A 13,573-nucleotide genomic window follows, 5' to 3' on the forward strand; every position below is an offset into this window, starting at 1 on the left:
TATTGTTTATTACTTATACAATTGTCTTTTGTCTAAAATTTAATCATCATTTATTTTCTTTACATTAAAAAGCGCCAGCAGAATAGGACCATATTTTTCATTCTTTTACTTCATTTCAAACTCTAGTCACTTTTCTTTACATCATAAATGGTACCTTTCGTATAATTCAGAAACTGATTTTGTGTTTTATTAAATATGTTAATTTAATAATGTTTGTTTATTGATGAAATTTAAATGAATGAATGAATGAATGAAAGAATGAATGAATGAATGAATGAATGAATGAATGAATGAATGAATAGATAAAAGAATTAATTAATTAATATGAATCATACACGAGTGAACCCTATAGAGGTCTCGTTGGCGGGGTGGTCACCGGCTTCAAGAAATTGCTGCTCACTGCTGTAGATTCAAATATCGTCAGGAACTTTAGATTCTATCATGTGTGAAATAGCTGTGCAGCTAGCTTTATGAACGTCGGTTGTTCTACTCATGTGCACACTCATGACGAAATGGGCACCTGAGACCTTCATCCACCTTTACAATTTTGGTGTGACAAACCCAACATAAACAAACTGACAAACCTTAGACCTTCAGAGGATTTTTTTAAAGAAAAAAAAACAAACAGATATACATGTACATCATTTTAAACAAATATTTTACTTACTTAAACATCAGGAACGTCAAAATTGTGATCCCAAGGCCGATGATTGAGATAATAAGTCCAATTTTTGTAATGATGCCTAAAACGAGCTTGTCTGTGTCGGAGATACCCCCAGCTTCCAGGTCCTAATATACAAATGAGATGAAAATATGTCTGATTTACTAATTTACTTCGAATGTATTGTAACAACGTCAGTTTTTGATATATAAAATAGTATTTTCTTACATATTTCCATTATGCTTTTCTTTTATGGAAAGGATCCGAGATAAAGTTGGTATAACTTTTGGTCCATCCCTTTTTGTATACATGTACATTGTATGTGCGCTTAAGATATTTATATAAAGTTATATTAATATATCATGTAAAAATAAACAATAAAATATCATAAAACCTAATGATATCCCTATTGTTGTTGGGTTTTTTTTTTTCAGTTTTCATTACATATAAATTTTTATTTCGAATGGTAATATTACTTAAAATATTTTTTTTTTTAAAAAACCTCCGTGGCTTATTCAGTATTACAATTTTGTAACGCCGGAAATTTCTGCTTTCTAGGTAAATACCAATAAAACATTCCAATTTTTATGACGTCATAATTATTTTAAATTTCTTTTTTTTACAAAAATAGGAAGATTCTTCATACTTACTATGAGCACAGCAAAATTGGTAAGGTGATTACACTTGCAAACAACTCGGCCATACTCGTTCGAGACTAACGTGCAGCCTTTGGTATTCCAACCTCCGGCATCTTCGTTAGCGGAATAATTCCAGTAAGCGCATACAAGATTGTCGCTTTTCTGAAACAAAAAAAATGAAAAATGTAGTAAACTTGTCTTAAAGCAACAAGGCAGGAATCAAGTTTAAAGGCCATAACCCTGCATTGACAAGCATACATCTCTTTTGGACAAAACAACCTTTTGGACAAGACCTTGTAAAAGGTATAAGTTTTTTAAATATAAATTTTTAGAACCGTTAAATATCCAATAAAAATGTCAAACTTGCTTATTAAGATTTCCCCGTTACAATAATTTTATAAAAGTAGGTTGAAAAAAAATCCTTTTAAATATATTACCCATAGAAATTTTGAATTATGAAATGAAAAACTAGTTATATGTATAAAAAATGTTAAATGAGGGAAAACCCCAGACCCGATTCAACATTTTTTTTTTAAACATTAAAATTTTTGTACCGACTCTAAATTTTGGGCCCATAAACTGCTTCCTCCTATTCGGGGCGAAATCGATTATAAAAACGCCCTCCCTTATAAGGGTTAAAAACGCTTAGAAATCATCCCCAAAATGAGGTTTGGGGTTGGGTTGTTTTCGTAAACGAGCTGCACCATTTTAATGTTTACCTTTAAAATTTATTGTTTAAGAAAAAAATCCGTATTTTCCGTATATTTGAAACGTTAACTTTGTTCTTTTTTCCTGAAAGTACACTTACATATTTTCAATCAAAACGATATCAGTTGATTTTTTTAATCACCGTTTACATCATAGGACACCAAGAATGAAAAGTTTTTGATAAATAAAAATAAAAGCATCTATGGTTTAACGGCCCTTTAATTACTGAAACAAATGCTTTTGACTTTTATCAGGGTGCGGACGGTCATGCCGGTGTAAACTTGGCAGTTACTGATTTACTTAAATATAACGAATGGTCTAACTTTGTTTTGAAAATTAAAAAGTTTCTGGTTACCTTCAAGAAGTGACTTGGTCAGATAAATCGCCGTGTCCGTATCCGGTACCTCAACGTTGCCTGGTTCCCTAACTGGACTTAATTCATCCTTCTTTATCTCTATATTATTAGTTTTATCGAGACTGATACCAATCGTGACATTGTTTTCATTACCCGTCTGCTGCCAAATCTCGCTAACAACGAGATCTTGAATAAATTGGGCGTTACTTTTGCCAAGCAGAGCGAGATTGTTGGTTAAGTCGTCCACAGATAAAATTATTCTGAAATTACCAATTTGACTAAAGTTCGACAGTGTCAGACAAAATGCTAATTTAAAAGGAAAATGAAAGAGATTAAATACTCGTTTGGTTATGTCCAAGATACAGCCATCTTATTGTTTGTAATTGAAAATTAAATATACATGTACATGTATATGATTTGATACTTAAAGTAAAATTTTGAGTATGCCAACGATCTTTTCTTTCGCTACAAACTTCAATGCAAATGATAGTTTCATAATTTGAAACATACATGTATTTACAATCAAATGTCGAGTAAAGTCAATGGTAATCTAATACGTATTTACGGCAAAAAGTCGAGTAAACTAAATGAGAAGTTAATACGTATGTGAGAAGTTAGCAGTTAACAGTGAGCTAAGCAAAAAGGCATTACGATTTATATAGGGAAATCAATGATCTGCTGTTATGCTCAGCTGGATAAGCAATCTAGCAGAGCATTCCAAAATAAAGTGTAGAAATGCTTTGCTGGTATGCTCAGCTGGGTAAGCAATCTAGCAGGCCATTACTAAATATAGTGTAAAAATGCTCTGCTGGTATGCTCAGCTGGCTAGGCAATCTAGCGGGACGTTCCAAAATATAGCGTAACAATGCTCTGCTGGTATGCTCAGCTGGCTAGGCAATCTAGCAGGGCATTCCTAAATATAGTGTAAAAAAACTCTGCTGTTATACTCAGCTGGCTAAGCAATCTAGCGGAGCATTCCAAAATATAGTGTAAAAAAGCTCTGCTGTTATGCTCAGCTGGCTAAGCAATCTAGCGGGGGCATTCCAAAATATAGTGTAAAGATGCTCTGCTGTTATGCTCAGCTGGCTAAGCAATCTAGCGGGGCATTCCAAAATATAGTGTAAAAATGCTCTGCTGTTTATGCTCAGCTGGCTAAGCAATCTAGCGGGCATTCCAAAATATAGTGTAAACGTGATCTGCTCGTATGCTCAGCTGACTAGGCAACCTAGCAAGGCATTCCTAAATATAGTGTAAAAATGCTTAGCTGTAATGCTCAGCTGGCTAAGCAATCTAGCGGAAAATTCCAAAATATAGTGTAAAAATGCTCTGCTGAATTGCTCAGCTGGCTAGGCAATCTAGAAGGGCATTCCTAAATATAGTGTTAAAAATGCTCAGCTGGCTAGGCAATCCAGCAGAGCATTCCTAAATATAGTGTAAAAATGATCTGCTGGCAAGCTCAGCTGGCTAAGCAATCTAGCAGAGCGTTCCAAAATATAGTGCAAAAAATGCTCTGCTGGTATGCTCAGCTAGCTTAGCAGTCTAGCAGGGCATTCCTAAATATAGTGTTAAAAATGCTCAGCTGGCTAGGCAATCCAGCAAAGCATTCTGAAAATTAGTGTAAAAATGTTCTGCCGGAATGCTGAGCTGTCTAGGCAAACTAGCAGGGCATTCTTAAATAAAGTATAAATTTCGTTTGTCTACAACTGATTATTTGGCACTCGTAGACTTTCTGAAATATTTAGTGCCAATGCAGATAATGACATTGACTGATTCTGAGGCACTCACAGACTTTCAGGAATTTTTGATGTCAAGGCAGATAATGACATTTTTTACTTCTAGGGACCATCCAGGGTCCATTTTTTGGTCTGCGACTTAATCTTGGACAGTCACAGACTTTCAGGAATTGTTGGTGCCAATAGAGATAATTACAATTTATGACATTTTTGACCATCCAGAGTCTTTTTCGTTGGTCTGCGACTGATTATTGGGCACTTGCAGACTTTCAGGAATTTTTGGTGCTAATGCAGATAATGACATTTTAGGGTAAAAATGCTCTGCTTATGACTAAGGGGTCCTTAAAAGTAAAAAAGTCATGATCTGCAATGGCACTAAACATCCTGAAAGTCTGCGAGTCTTAAGGAATCAGTCGCAGACCCAAGAAATGTACTCTGGCGGTTCCCTAAATGTCAGAAATGTCATTATCTCCATTGGCATCAACATTCCTAAAAGTCTGCAAGTGTCCCAAAATCAGTCGCAGACCTGCGAAATGAACTCTGGGATGTCGCTAGAAGTCAAAAATGTCATTATCTCCATTGGCACCAGAGATTCCTGAAAGTCTGCGAATGTCCCAGATTCAGTCGCAGACCATAAAAATGGACTCTGGCGGGTCCCTAGAAGTAAAAATTGCCATCATCTCTATTGGCACCAAACTTTCCTGAAAGTCTGCGAGTGTTCAACAATACGCTGCAGGCCAATGAAATGGACTCTTAAAGGTCCCTAGAAGTCAAAAATATGAAAATTTCCATTGGCACCAACCATTCCTGAAAGTCTGCGAGTGTCCAAGAATCAATGGCAGACGACCAAAATGGACTCTTGAGGGTCCCTAGAAGTCTTAATTGTCAATATCAGCATTGGCACCAAAATTCCTGAAAGTCTGCGAGTGTCCAAGAAACAATGGCAGACGACCAAAATGGACTCTTGAGGGTCCCTAGAAGTCTTAATTGTCAATATCAGCATTTGCACCAAAATTCCTGAAAGTCTGCGAGTGTCCTTCAAAAAGTCGCAGGACAATGAAATAGTCTCTTAAAGGTCCTTAGAAGTCAAAAATATCATTATTTCTATTTGCACCGAAAATTCCTGAAAGTCTGCGAGTGCCTCAGAATTGCCTAGAAGTCGAAAATGTCAATAAAACTTTGGCAACAATAAATCTTGGAACTCAGAATCAGTCTGCCAACTGAGCATTCCAGCAGAGCATTTTTTAACTATATTTAGGAATGCCTTGCTAGATTGCCTAGCCAGCTTAGCATTCCACCAGAGCATTTTTACACCTTATTTAGTAATGCCCTGTTAGATTGCCTAGCCAGCTGAGCATTCTACCAGAGCATTCCACCAGAGCATTTTTTCACTATATTAAGGAATGCTCTGCTATAGTGCCTAGCCAGCTGAGCATTCCTGCAGAGCATTTTAACACTTTATTTAGTAATGCCCTGCTAGATTGCCAAGCCAGCTTAGCATTCCAGCAGAGCATTTTTACACTTTATTTAGTAATGCCCTGCTAGATTGCCTAGCCAGCTTAGCATTCAAGCAGAGCATTTTTACACTATATTTAGTAATGCCCTGCTAGATTGCCTAGCCAGCTTAGCATTCCAGAAAGCATTTGTTCAATATATTTAGTAATGCTCTGCTAGATTGCCTAGCCAGCTTAGCATTCCAGCAGAGCATTTTTTACACTTTATTTAGTAATGCCCTGCTAGATTGCCTAGCCAGCTTAGCATTCAAGCAGAGGCATTTTTACACTATATTTAGTAATGCCCTGCTAGATTGCCTAGCCAGCTTAGCATTCCAGAAAAGCATTTGTTCAATATATTTAGTAATGCTCTGCTAGATTGCCCTGCCAGCTTAGCATTCCGGCAGAGCATTTTTACACTGTATTTAGTAATGTCCTGCTAGATTGCCTAGCCAGCTTTGCATTCCAGAAAAGCATTTGTTCAATATATTTACTAATGCTCTGCTAGATTGCCTAGCCAGCTTAGCATTCCAGCAGAGCATTTTTACACTGTATTTAGTAATGTCCTGCTAGATTGCCTACCCAGCTTAGCATTCCAGCAGAGCATTTTTACACTATATTAAGTAATGCTCTGGTAGATTGCCTAGCCAGCTTAGCATTCCAGCAGAGCATTTTTTCACTTTATTTAGGAATGCCCTGCTAGATTGCCTAGCCAGCTTAGCATTCCAGCAGAGCATTTTTACACTATATTAAGTAATGCCCTGCTAGATTGCCTAGCCAGCTTAGCATTACAGAATAGCATTTGTACACTATATTTAGTAATGTCCTGCTAGATTGCCTAGCCAGCTTAGCATTACAGCAGAGCATTTTTACACTATATTTAGTAATGCCCTGCTAGATTGCCTAGCCAGCTTAGCTAGCCAGCTGAGCATTCCAGCAGAGCATTTTAACACTATATTTAGTAATGCACTGCTAGATTGCCTAGCCAGCTGAGCGTTCCAGCAGAGCATTTTTCACTAAAGCTAGGAATGCTCTGCTAGATTGCCAAGACAGCTGACTATTGCAGCAGAGCATTTTACACTATATTTAGGAATGCCCTGCTAGATGCTTAAAACAGCTGAGCATTACAGCAGATCATTACCTTCCCTATATAAATTGAAATGCCTTTTTGCTTAGCTCACTGTTCACTGCTATCTTCTCACATACAGTTAATACATATTTACGGCAAAATATCGAGTAAAAGGAATGATAACTTAATACATTATTTAGTTGGTTTTTTACATCGCACCAACAAAGTATAGGTCATATGGCGATTTTCCAGCTTTACTGGTGAAGGAAGACATAAGGTGCCCTTCCGTGCATTATTTCAGGCACAGACGGACAGCCGAGAAGAACAACCGACGAATAGGTTCCTCACATGAAAGAAACGAAAGTTCGTGTCGTGATTCGTCCCCAGAGCGTGAGGGGCAAGTGGTTTGAAGTCAACGACCTAAGCCACTTGGCCACGGTAAGTATCAAATCATATACATGTATATATAATTTTCAATTACAAACTATAAGATGGCTGTATCTTGGTCATGACCAAACGAGTTCAATACATATTTACAGCAAAATGACGAGTAAATTAAATGATAGTTTGATACTTATTTAAGGCAAGAAGGCAAGTAAATTACGTAATAGTAAGCTGTCTTATAAAGTCAATGATTATTTGATACATATTAACAGTTAATTGTTGAGTAAACTAACTAATACTTTGGTCAGATGTCAAGTAAACTAAGCAATGGCAAATTGTCGTGTAAAGTCAACGATAATTTGATGCATATTATTTTACCGTATATTATTGTTATAGTATGAATTATAGTTTGATATATATTTAGAGTCAAATGTCAAGTAAACCACATAATGGTAAAATTTCGAGTAAAGTAAATGGTCTTTTGATACGAACAAAAAAAATCCAGTAAATTTTTTCTGGTCTTTTGATACAAACGGTAAAATGCCGAGTAAAGTAACTGGCCTTTTGATACAAACGGTAAAATGTCGAGTGAAGTAACTTGCCTTTGATACAAATGGTTACATGAGCTGTCGGTAGGACAGCAACGCTCGACTATTCTAAGTGCTTGATAGTATAAGAGCCTTGATAATGTTAAATTTTCTAAGTTTACAAAAGGGCAAAATTTTTCTTTAAAAACATGTTACAGTTATAGGCCTTGAGAGTCCTATTATGCTCTCAAAGAAGAGTATAATATTTCAAATTGTTTCAAAGCCAGATGTCAATAGAATATGAAAATAATCGGGGGTGGTATGCAAACTTGAACATAAATTCTAGGTCGAAAAAGGGGCATAATTCTGTCTAAATGCTTGATACAGTTACCTCCTCTTGTCTTCAGGTTGGGGTCATGATGGTGAAAAAGTGTGCAAAGTTTCAAACCCATATGTCAATGGATTTTGAAAATATTTGAGGTATTACAAAAATCTTTAACGTAAATTCTAGGTCGAAAAAGGGGCATAATTCTGACAAAATGCTTGATACAGTTACCTCCTCCTGTCTACAAGTTGGGGTTATGATGGTGAACAAGTGTGCAAAGTTTCAAAGCCCTATGTCAATGGATTTTGAAAATATTTGAGGTATTACAAAAACTTTAACTTAAATTTAAGTCGAAAAAGGCGCACAATTCTGTCAAAATGCTTGATACAGTTACTTCCTCCTGTCTACATGTTGGGGTCATGATGGTGAACAAGTGTGCAAAGTTTCAAACCCATATGTCAATGGACTTCGAAAATATTAACTTTAACGTAAATTCTAAGTCGAAAAAGGGGCATAATTATGTCAAAATGCTTGATACAGTTACCTCCTCCTGTCTATAGGTTGGGGTCATGATGGTGAACAAGTGTGCAAAGTTTGAGTAAAGTAACTGGTCTTTTGATGCGAACGGGAAAATGTGGAATAAAGTAATTGTGTTTTTTTATACGAGCGGAAAAATGTGGAGTAAAGAAAGCTTTTTATACGAACGGTTATATGTCGAGATAATAACTGGTCTTTTGATACGATTGGGGAAAATGTAGAATAAAGTAACTGGTCTTTTGATACGAACGGAAAAATGTGGAGTAAAATAACTGGTCTTTTGATACGAATGGAAAAATGTGGAGTAAAGCACGGATAAATCCGTGAGTAAAGTAACTGGTCTTTTTGATACGAATGGAAAAATGTGGAGTAAAGTAACTGTTTTTTATACGAACTGAAAAATGTGGAGAAATGTAACTGGTCTTTTGATACGAATTGAAAAATGTGAAGTTAAGTAACTGGTTTTTGAATACGAATGGAAAAATGTTGAGTAAAGCGGAAAGCGTTACCTATTGGCAGCATTTGTAATCCTCTGTGCTGTGTCAATAACATTTGATCCCGCCTTAAGCACGTTATTTACAATCTCAAACACTGTTTCCATCATTATATAGAAGAAAAAAGAATATTTAAAACTTTCTTATTTCCTTTTCCAAACCCTTAAAAAAAGAGATATAAATTTTCAATTTTAACACATTTTAAAATAACTATGCTCAGATTTAATTTTTAAAATTTTGATAATTTCACACTCTTTTTTGTAAATATAAAAAAAAAATTTTGACTTTTATACAAATTTGATGTGTTATTTTTCAACTTTTACACACTATATTATGGCAATGAAAATGTATATTTTCTTTTAAAAAACTGGCTTTTTTTTTTTTTTTTGTTTTTTTTTTTGTTTTTTTTTAAAAGAAAGGGGGAACGCAGTTTCCCATACATACTTTATTCATTCTTTTCTTCCAATTAGACAAATTCAGTAAGAATTTCATAGATTTCAATAAATTTCTGTTGATTTAAATATTTTACTCAAAGATGAGCAAAGTGTATCTTTAGTTATCATTTTGATAATATTAAGAAACAAAATGGGAGTAGCAAGTTTTATTGTACGAATTTACACCTGAACTAGATACCCAAACATGTCATTGTTTTTCTTCAAGTCTACGGACATAAAGTGAGGCAGCTGGACGGACGGACAAATTATTTCACATTTTGCGCTATTGTCTCCAGATGATAAGCGTCTTAAATTTTTTCAATCCATCATCCATAAAACATATTTTTTTGTCTTCTTTTAACAGATTTTTTTTTCATTTCTGAGGTTTGATAATTTACTATGCATGTCTTCATAATCATTAAACTTAGAGACTGGACTTTCTAGTAAGATAATTTTCATAAAAATACGCTAATGTTTGATTCAGAAATCATGTGGGGCTTGTACCCGGTCCCTTGCCTATATGTATTTCACTTACTTCCGGTGTATTGACGGTGTCAAATTGCAGGTAATTGTACAATATCTCTGCGGTGTAGATAATATCTGCCGCGGTGAGGTTTACATCCGGGTTCGTCAAGTTAGCAGTGTTGCTAAGCACCGTCTTGTAATTTTCTTCTGTTATCACCGTCTATACAAACAAAAACATTTTATATGAGTATGGTGTCAATTTATGTATGGTAATGAATGAAACATGTAAAATCGGCGAAAAAAAACGTATTTGTCTGTTTTGTGATCTTTATTTCTACAAGCGTCTAGAGGAACTGCAACAGTCCTGTATGTATTGAGTTAAAACCAATTTAATATACAATGAAGCCCAAACTGGGTTTTTTACATGATAGTTTACGCACCTTTTTGTACTATAAGATAAGATACAATTTTTTGACCTTGCTCAATTTAAGGCTTATTTCATATCATGAGCTTTGAAATAGGTTTCAATACCTGGGATAAGTTTCTCAAAGTAACTGTGCTCTCAGATTCGTTGTATACCGGAACCTCTCCACAATTTTCAGCTATTTTTATCTCTCGGAACGTGGCACCATCGTCATATCCGCCTCTGCACGTGGAGGTCGCGTACGCTTTATTATCTGTTACATGGCAGTGAAATGTTTATTTTTGTGATATAAAACTTAATTTTATAACTGTAAATAATATTAATCAACATCTGTGTATTATATAGAGGATATTTGTTTGTTTGTGTGTAAGATGAAATTTTATTTCATCGAGTGGGCTTTAAAAAAAGTATTCTCACGAGTGGCGAAGCCACGAGTGAGAATACTGTTTCTAAAGTTCACGAGATGAAATAAAATTACATCTTACACAACAAACAAACAAATTTTCTTTTTATTTTATGCTAAAAACAACTTAAAACGAAATTTCCATAATATTAACGTAAATATTAAAATACGTTTTCCCCATTGAGAGTCCCATTTAGTCGGAATTTCTCATTATAAACAAGAAGTCTTGAGCTGAAAAAAAAGTCCGACAATCAACATTAAATGACAGTGATATTATTTATTTTGTTAAAAATATAAGAATGATCGTTTGTTTTAATAATAAAAACAAACAATTCTTGTATGAGAAAAATTCCAACCATCCATCCATATTTCTGTTACGTACTGCGAACTTATATTAGACCTGCCTTTGTTAAATGTAAGCGGCAGCCATTTTTTAAAGTTGTGTATTTCACGGGAGGAAAATAATTGTGTTTAATTCAGAGGGAAATCATTTGGATTTGTTAGTCATACACCTTTTTAAAAGAAAGAAAACATATTTGAGGATTGAAACAGACAAAAAATAAGTGTTGACATATGTGAAAACAATAAAAAAGCAGCTATGAAAATGGAAAACTTGGAACTTGCTCGGAACGCTGGGAATTTAACTTGTTCTAAGAGCTGATAGCTGTCATTGCTTTTCAATTTTTCATAAAGCATACGGCAGTTATTGCTTGTAGGATACTTTAATATGCCCAAATGTCATCAAGAGCAGTTTGCATGTGGAAGGAATGTATTTTTCAGACTGTAAAAATGAAACAAACAATTCAGAAATGAAACTTGGTGATTGGAATTCGAATGAATAGAAGTAAGTTTTCTTCTTTTTATTACTTTTGACATTTAAGTTATTTATCAATTTTAGCTTTGCGTTTTCTTTAAACAGCCTGACATTGTCAGAATTGCTAGCAAAAATAAAATTGAGGTACCCCATGGGAAAAATCTTAAAAAAGTAGTTTCGGCATTGAAAAGTGTGAAATTACATTTTGATAAGTTTCACTGTGAAATTATCAAATATAATTTTCACGGATAAATCAGTAATCCACTGAAAAGCATAAAATAAATGATACTTATTTCATGGCTTATATAACAGCCCTGCATGCGGTGTTTCCGCTCGTGGGTAAACTACCCTCTTTTGACAAAAGTTAAAAAGGGACATAACTAAAAATATTGCTTTCAGAATTATACCCCTTTTCTAACAACTGCAGCTAGTCAAGATAAGCAAGTGTTCCAATTTCACGTTGATTACTTTTAAACTGTTTGAATTATATATGGGCTACATTAAAGTTTTTGACCGACTACGACTAAATTGAAAATTCGTCTGATCATTGCAGTGCTATTATTGGCTGAATTCGTATATATTTTTTTACTTTTTAGATATTAAAAAATACAAAACACTGTTGATTTTTGATGATGTCTTCAATTATAATGTTTTATCCCTCAAAAATGGTGGTGTGAAAATAAGAGGTCATTATACATCGTTAAGCAGAATACTGAAAGTACTATGGGACTCAAACATATACATGACTCTGCTTACGCTTCGTCCAATACAGGTTTTACAGATGTGTACTCGTCCAATAGAATTCAATATTGTACTCAACAATGTAAAATAACTTCATAATATCGAACGATAAATGCATGTAATGTTTGATCCGATTAAGTTTGGATTAAGTTTACACACTAATAAAACTTACTTGGATAACATCTTTCCCAGCTGAAACCAGTTTCTCCGATTTTTATTGCATTAAAGGTTAACGTCTTTCCATTTTCCACCACTTGTGAAGAAGCGCACATTACTGCAACACAATAGACAAAGTGAATATAACGAAAGTCACCTCCATTAAATTGAATTAAAACTCGTATGTTGTTATGTTACGCCACATTATCATATTCTAGCTATCTATCTATTGGGTATCTTATCAGATTTCATTGATTCGTCATTTTGTTAAATATAGGACATGGATGCCCGAATATTTCACAGCTTTTTTCAATCCACGGGCAGACAACTGGACAAAGGACACACGGACGGACAAGTCCCGCTTCACTAAGTTTGGGCATGAAATAAACAAAAAATACTATAATTGACATAGTTATGAGGGTTGAATTGGGGTCAACTCGAAGGCTATTTTATATTCCTATGGAATTTATTTTTTATATATATTTTATATGTAACTTAAATGAACGGTACATTATGCAATTAATGGTACTTTATGTATGTAACGGTTTGTAAGTAAACAGTCCTTCTATTCATATACATGTATTACTATTTTTTAAGAAGACTCTCGGGAAGATAAAGTGAAACAATAAAAAAATGAAGTATATGATTACTATACCTGTACTTCTAACACTTAATGTCGATAGTTTGAAATATCTTGAAGGTAAATTTGATTCGAAATGTGTTTTAACAGCTTCGTATGCCATTGGTTCAAGTGAAACTGACAACAGACGATCAGCACGTGGAGCTAGGAATATTCGGAACTTCACCTCGGAGTTCCTACAAGTGCAAGAATGAATGAGCCGCGCCATGACAAAATCAACATAATGGGTTTGCGACCAGCATGGATCCAGACCAGCCTGCGCATCCGCGCAGTCTGATCAGGATCCATGTTGTTCGCTATTAGTTTCTCTACTTATAATTAGGTTTGTAAGCGAACAACATGGATCCTGATCAGACAGCGCGGATGCGCAGACTGGTCTGGATCCATGCTGGTCGCAAACGCACTATGTTGGTTTTGTCGTGACGAGGCTCATTAATATAACTTTCATGAATATTTGAATTGCACGGAAGGAGAAGTACACTATAGGCTCGTTTGTGGCAAAAAAATATGTACAACGAGAACACATACTCATTAATATTATTGATTTTTCGCATTCATTTCGAACACCCATC

General features: G+C 34.9%; 1 protein-coding gene and 1 long non-coding RNA gene across 2 annotated transcripts; both read right to left on the reverse strand.

The window, feature by feature from the left end:
* Positions 1-613: 613 nt before the first annotated feature.
* On the reverse strand, positions 614-1,517 carry LOC132726543 (uncharacterized). Its single transcript, XR_009625209.1, has 2 exons — positions 1,312-1,517; positions 614-789 (listed from the first exon to the last, which is right to left on the reverse strand). It is a non-coding gene; the product is annotated as an uncharacterized LOC132726543 (long non-coding RNA).
* Positions 1,518-9,845: 8,328 nt separating this feature from the next.
* LOC132726542 (uncharacterized) lies at positions 9,846-13,177 on the reverse strand (the record flags this gene model as incomplete). The annotated part of the gene is given in 4 exon segments (XM_060711877.1): positions 9,846-10,043; positions 10,355-10,500; positions 12,378-12,479; positions 13,017-13,177. Coding segments are annotated over 4 exon segments (607 nt in total), but the record flags the coding sequence as incomplete, so codon positions are not given.
* Positions 13,178-13,573: the final 396 nt, after the last annotated feature.

This window comes from Ruditapes philippinarum, unplaced genomic scaffold (genome assembly GCF_026571515.1).
Source record: "Ruditapes philippinarum isolate M1 unplaced genomic scaffold, ASM2657151v2 ctg19160_1_1_1_1, whole genome shotgun sequence".
Taxonomy (NCBI): Eukaryota; Metazoa; Mollusca; class Bivalvia; order Venerida; family Veneridae; genus Ruditapes; species Ruditapes philippinarum.